This window comes from Hemibagrus wyckioides, linkage group LG16, assembly GCF_019097595.1.
Source record: "Hemibagrus wyckioides isolate EC202008001 linkage group LG16, SWU_Hwy_1.0, whole genome shotgun sequence".
Taxonomy (NCBI): Eukaryota; Metazoa; Chordata; class Actinopteri; order Siluriformes; family Bagridae; genus Hemibagrus; species Hemibagrus wyckioides.
The window spans coordinates 3,119,102-3,126,060 of record NC_080725.1 but is presented as its reverse complement, the minus strand read 5'-3'; the positions used below and the strand labels follow the sequence as shown (position 1 = coordinate 3,126,060).

The window sequence follows — 6,959 nt, the reverse complement described above, 5'->3', positions numbered from 1 at the left end:
ATTGAGTTGTAAGGTTTTTTACAGGATTAGGACAGGGACATTTTATACATTTAACCCATCAAACAAAGGCATCATTAATTTTGAGACAGAATGAGCAGGAATGCTTATATGTAGTTACGTTGGCCAGAATCAATCAGTAACCACTTGGATGTATTGCAGTTTGACACCGATTTGTGTTTTAGTGTCACTACAGAGCTGTGAGACGGCGTTAATTAGACAGGATAGATGGATGAATATGGAGTCACACCAGAAGGAGAAAAATAAAACCAACCACCTGCTTGTGATTTTGGCATTTATTTATTCAAGAGTTTCATTCCATACATATTAATTACACTTGAAACGGAATTGCAGAACAAATGAATACACGGAGGCAGAAGACATAACTTAAAGTGATGTGTTTTCATTTTCAAGAAGCACAGATCCCATCGTTTGTCTGGTGCCTCTGTCATCTGAAGGCCAACTCGCCTAAAGCAAGTTACTCTGAGGGGCCAAAAGCACTACCCCACTGCTTCTGTATTCCTGATCCACTTGGTGTGAAAAGAAGTGCTCACTGTTAACACTCTTAATATGTCACACTCTTAATTCATAACTTCTAGATTTTGCTTTTCTTATAACAGATGATAATAAGGCAGTAGGTGTCGGTTGGTGTGTATGATCATTCTAGCTCGGTCTTGCCACAAAATATCCTTTACCCATTTTGAGGAAACCTTACACGCATTTACACATTGAACATATTATCATCCTGCTCATCTATTACACGTGTCAGGTCTGAATGGTTGCGTAGCTCATCTTTATGCTTCTTTATTTAGACACTGTTTGTTAATGTCACTATAATGATCGTCTTTATTCTACTACTTATGGTCAGAGACGAAATAAAGGTCACTGTGTATTCCTTCATACAAATACTATGGCATGGAGGACACCACTGAAGTCTGTTCCTGTGAAAGCCACAGAAATCATGCAATCATGGGAAAAAAAGGAGACAGCATTAGAAAAACGAAACCTTAAATAAACACTGAGATTTTGTTTTTAATCGACATTATAATTGCCTATAATTGAAATGTAACAGATACAGAGCTTAAGCAGATGAGAGGTGCTTTGCAAAACTGTCCAATCAAATGAGAGAGATGACCCAAAGAATCATTCCTGAGACAAAAGAAAAAGAAAATAAAAAGTGCCAAAGAAACAAAATCACATGCCCTTTGCGTAATATATGACGGCCAACGGAACATTGACTATTCCATTTGTACAGAAATTGCATTAATACAGTGAGATCAGTGCAGTACATCACAAACTACTGTTCGTATTCTCATTCTTTCATTTATATATGAACAAACAGGAGTTGGTGATTTCCCGCTACCAGAAGCAACATAAACAGGCAGTTCTGTCAAAAAGAGCTTTCTCCAACCACTAAACAGAATCCAAAATTAGTTTTGTTTATTTTCTAAACAATGGAATGGTTACCAGGTTGGACCGGGGGTTTCTCCAGTCTGAATATAAAGAACAATATTATTACAACAAAGACAAAAAAAAAAATTAAAATAAATATAAAGTATGTATCCAAGCTATGTGCCAAAATTTATCTAACAGAACCCCTGTACATATAATCTCGATTTACGCTCTCGGCAAATCTCAGCATGTGTTTCATTATTTTTATGTTTTAGAGCGTAACATTCTGCAGCTAGTAGGGCAGAAATAAAATTGGTGCCTTGGAGAGTTTTCAGGTGTGTTAAAGATCATTTCACCTCATACATTACAGGACCAATTAAAGGTTACGACTGAACCGAGGGAAATTTTCACAGCTTTTCAAAAAGCTACACTCCACAGCACCTGCAAACATTTGTACAGAGATGAACCTCCTAATGACGAAGCCCAAAGACATCAGCAGCACCTGCGCTGTCATTACAACAATCTGCACTCAGCTAAATAAAGATCTGGCAACATGGAAAAAGAGGAATTGATGATAGACCAAAAAAAAATAAAAAAAAATAATCATGTTTGTTTCCTTCAGTATCTAAATTCATGGGTCACTGAGCTCTGAAGTCCACTTACAGGCCATATTACAAATCTCAACCTGCTTTACTCACACATCTACAGCCTACAGCCTTGGCATGCCTATAGAACTCAATAAGATACAGTAAGAAAATCAACTCTAGCACGCATAAAGAAACCATTATTAACACAACATAAAAAAAATGAAAGCGATATGGCTTCAGTATGTACACCGGATGAAGCAGCGAGATTATAGAAATGATAATATGCTTTCAGTCTACAAAAAAGAAAGTCTGAAAAGATGCTCCATCAAAACAAGCTGATGTTTAACCTCCCACATCAAATGCAAAGACAGCCAGAGTGGGCAAGTGTAGCTATAAATGCAAGCTTTGACAGAAAATGTAATTGGTCAAAGACAGAAAACAGGCGTTAGAGTTTCCTGCACATCTCTCCTTATCACAGGACAGCAACATCATCCGTGGTTCCTTCCAGTCTGGACTGGTCTCCAGTAAACACCTGACTGTTCCTGCCCCACACAACACAGCCCTCCGTCGTCTTTTCCTGGACCACTCTTCTACTAACCAGGTGTGCATTTCAGCTACAGTTTGTCAGCTCTTATGGCAGTGTTTCAGCTGATGTACCAAACAATCCCACAGTTTTATTCCCATACTGTTGAAAGGTGTAATACCCGCCGGACTGTCTAAAGCGACACAATGACAAATTGACGGGTGTCCTTTCGCCATATCAAATGCTTTTGTCCCACTCCTTCCCTGTGATATCTTCCTCTGATTCATTTTACGTCACATTATCACAGAGCCAACGACAGATTTGTTTGGTTTATTGACGCTGTACAATAAGGTCATGCTGCTGCTGGATGGATTTTTTTTTTTTCATTTTTAATATATATATTTTTTTTATATGCGTATATGGATGAGGCATGAAACTAGAAATATAAGATTTGAGCCTGCTTGTATGTTTGTTGAATACTAGGGATTTTATAAAAACCTTTTTTTTGTCTGCATTATCTCCCCAGCATTAATAATTTTCTTTCTACACAAGAAAAAAACTGACAGTGAGCTATCAATCCCTCAGGTCCATTAACTACAGTATGCACTCTGACCAATAATACATTAAAGGTTTGAATTAAGTGCTAAATGTCCACTTTCCAACACTACCTTAATTTGCAGCATCTATTATCAGTCCTCATAGGCATATTTAACCGCTATTTCCTCTTTTCCTTCCTTTAACTATAAGATCTGAAATAAAATCGTCACATCAAAATGTTTTTTTTTTATACCAAATGTAATACTTGTACAGTATATACACCTCATGTTCAAATTAAAACTGGGTGAAATAAAAAAGGATGTAGAGCGCTTGTGAAGAATCCCCATGGACCAATAAACAAACAAAAAAAATAATAGGAATAATAGGCTAATATACAAACTTCTTGATATGTGGGGTCCCAATGTCTGACAACAATTCTCACTACCTACTACATTAAGCAGATGTAATATACAGCCGTATTAACAAGGGCGCCTATTTATTACAGAGATCCAAAAGAAGGAATAATAATATTAAGAAGAAGAATATGACCGTAATATATGTTCTACATAATGTTCACTGGTGCATAAAAGTTCCGATTAGTCTCAGTGATGTTTCCTGATCATCACAGACAACCATAATCAGTGTGTGATATCTAACAGTCACTCTTTGACTCTTTTGCGAGTCCAAACCTTCTTGTGCTTCTACATTTTATCGAATCATCAGAAAAAGTGGACACTAAATGACAGTTAACATCATCATGACTTTCTGGACTGATTATTATTATCATTATTATTATTAGGCTTAGACATTGTCGCAAAGAGCCTGTTAGTCTGTGTTCCTGACTGATGATTTATCATTTCAAATGTTCATGCTGATGATTATGATGTATGTAATCTGCAGATGTTGTGTATACATGTCCATGTGCAGTGATGGATTATATTCACATTACAGGGTGGGAAACTAGAAAGGTGCCTGCATGTGACACAGGTCTGATTTTTATAAGCTGCATGAATTTAAAAGCCAGCAACACACTTCAAATCTATTTTTCAACTATCTACTAATTATTAGTCCAATATCGTTGCCAGAGCTTGTGTCTGGTGTTAGTTGGATGGCACTATGAAGTGATAGTATTGAAATAAATATTATGCAGCAAAGCAGCTGCTGCGAGACTGCAGTTTCTACAGACTTGTTGAAGGCATATTTATTCATTGGAAATGTTTATTCTGTTGCTACAACTGTTGACATGTTTAGAAATGCGTTTTGATTCCTGTCATTCAGTTGACAGATGTTGTTCATTTTGGAAATATTTTATATTTATATTTTAGGTCACTTTCAGTCGTGGCTCCAGACCCAAATAAATAGAAACGTCTGTCGAGTTTCCCTAAATCACTGCACATTAAACGTTTGCCATACAAGCCTCTGTGAAAGAGATACTATAGCTACTACATAAATTTATGTTCCATCTACATTGTCCAGTTTCACCTTAACAGTCTTTTAAAACAATTTTTTTGTGTTGCTGCATCCTACACATGATATACACTGACCAGGTATAACATTATGACCACCTGCCTAATATTGTGTTGTTGCTGCCAGAACAGCCCTGACCCGTCCTGCACTGCGTATTCTGACACCTTTCTATCAGAACCAGCATTAAGTTCTTCAGCAATTTGAGCAACAGTAGCTCGTCTGTTGGATCGGATCACACGGGCCAGCCTTCACTCCCCACGTGCATCAATGAGCCTTGACCGCCCATGACCCTGTCGCCGGTTCACCACTGTTCCTTCCTTGGACCACTTTTGATAGATACTGACCACTGCAGACCGGGAACACCCCACAGGAGCTGCAGTTTTGGAGATGCTCTGATCCAGTAGTCTAGCCATCACAATTTGGCCCTTTTGTCCATTTTTCCTTCTTCTAACACATCAACTATGAGGACAAAATGTTGACTTGCTGCCTAATATATCCCACCCACTAACAGGTGCCATGACTTGTCATTGACTTGTCACTGATCATAATGTTATGCCTGATCGGTGTGTATACATAAACATGTGTACCTACTTCTTTACTTCTTTTCCATGGCAAAAATCTGTTCATTAGCCAAAGAAATTGAACAAAATATCTGTAATGTGAACACAGCCACTGCATCCTACAGTTTGAGTGAGACAGTGCAGGAATACATAGATGAGCCCGAGTCACAGTGTTTCACAAAGACACAGCAAATTGATGAGTATAGAAAAGAAAAATGGTCACCGGCATGTCTTCAACCTACAACCCCTGGCCTTCTATCATACTAGCTATCTTTTATTTCTATGATGTAAAACATGGGAGTATTCAGCCGATGCTTCATGACCCTTGAACTATCATATAGGCTTCTTGCCATTATCTACATTTCAGGTACAAATACTGGTTAATATGAGTGCGAGCTATCAGTCTGATTGCGTAAATCTTCACTCACACTATGGAACACACACTAATCACTGGTCAGCATTTTTCTGTAAGTTAAAACGGGTATCAGCTACTTTTCTTAAGAAAATGATTTCCTGTATATATATATTCTTTTTTAAATTGAAGAAAAATTACAACAGTGTTGGAATGGACTGTAAAGAGTAAAAAGGAACAAAAATACATATATACATTAGAGATGATACTGCGTTCGTAATAGTGCTGAAGATTGGAGAAACAAAAAAGCGAGCAGCCAATCCTAAAACACTCGACCCCACTGAAGGCATTGACTAAAACCTCGGATGGATGTTTGATTATTATATTGAGGCACTGTGAGAAAGTGATGGTGGAGGACTTCTGAAGTATTGAGTAAAGTGAAGTATTGAACTGGATTCAGGTGGTTTGGCCAACAATTCACTTTTTGTTTTGTTTTTTGTTATTTTTACAGACACAATGTGAACCATGTGAATAATAATAATATAAAAAAAAACCAAATAAAGGGCAAAGATTATCGGCAGCCATGTCTGGGAAAAGTAGCAGGTGAAATTCAGGACAAGCTGATAAAAGGAAAATAAGATGAATGCAAATAAAGAACATAGGACATGTGTGAAGAAGAAACTTCCGCTGCTGCCGGACAAGGTTTCTATGTGGAGCAGGGAATGAGAGCGAGAGAGAGAACGAGTGAGAGAGAGAGAGGGAGAGAGAGAGACAAGTGGAGTGGGGTCTAAATGAAGTACTCCTTCTTTTCCTCTGTGTGTGCGTGGTTACCATCTGCGTTGATAATGGCTGTGTCTGCATCAGGGGCATCATCTGCTCCTTTGGCCTCGTTTGTCAAATATGTGCCTGTCCAAATACAAATGCCATTATTTAAATTAAACAAATGTAATAATCCACTCATCTTTTGACAAAGCTTATCTCCAATAAAACAGTCAATGCTTCATATACAGTGGAACCTCGGCATACGAATTTTCGCCTTTTGCAAGAAATCTGCATCGGCATATGAACCAAACCAAACGCCGGATAAGTTTTGGATAAGTATGTCCGGAAACCGTTCAAAACTCGTTAGCGTCAGTGAAAAGCCAAACGAAGCCAATTTACAAATTTGAAGATTTTGTTTCAGTCAGTAAAAGCTGTTGTGAAAGAGTCAATCCACGATACCAACGTTGCCTTTAACACGTGTTCAGAAGCTAGGTTCAATTCAATTTATTTTGTATAGCGCCTTTTACAATGAACATTGTCTCAAAGCAGCTTTACAAAAGAAGAAAAACAGAGAAAGGGGAGGGGAAAAATGAAAAATGAAATAAATAAATAAATAAATAAAAATAACTAAATAACTAGAAATAAGAGTAAATCATTAAATTTAATAATTAAACTATTTTATCCCTAATGAGCAAGTGACGGTGGCAAGGAAAAACTCCCCAGGCTCAGAAGAGAACCCATACTCATTTGGGTGACACTAAATAGCAAATAATGTAACTGTA

At 37.6% G+C, this 6,959-nt stretch overlaps 1 protein-coding gene across 3 annotated transcripts in view; it reads right to left on the bottom strand.

Moving 5' to 3' along the window:
* Window positions 1–278: 278 nt before the first annotated feature.
* cadm2a (cell adhesion molecule 2a) overlaps window positions 279–6,959 on the bottom strand; it is a 357,471-nt gene continuing 350,790 nt past the window's right edge. For all 3 annotated transcript variants that reach the window (XM_058411809.1, XM_058411807.1, XM_058411808.1), the window contains one exon: window positions 279–6,321. In XM_058411809.1, coding sequence (XP_058267792.1) covers window positions 6,203–6,321 — 119 coding nt within the window. In that variant the 3' untranslated portion in view covers window positions 279–6,202. The remainder of the gene's footprint in view (window positions 6,322–6,959) is intronic.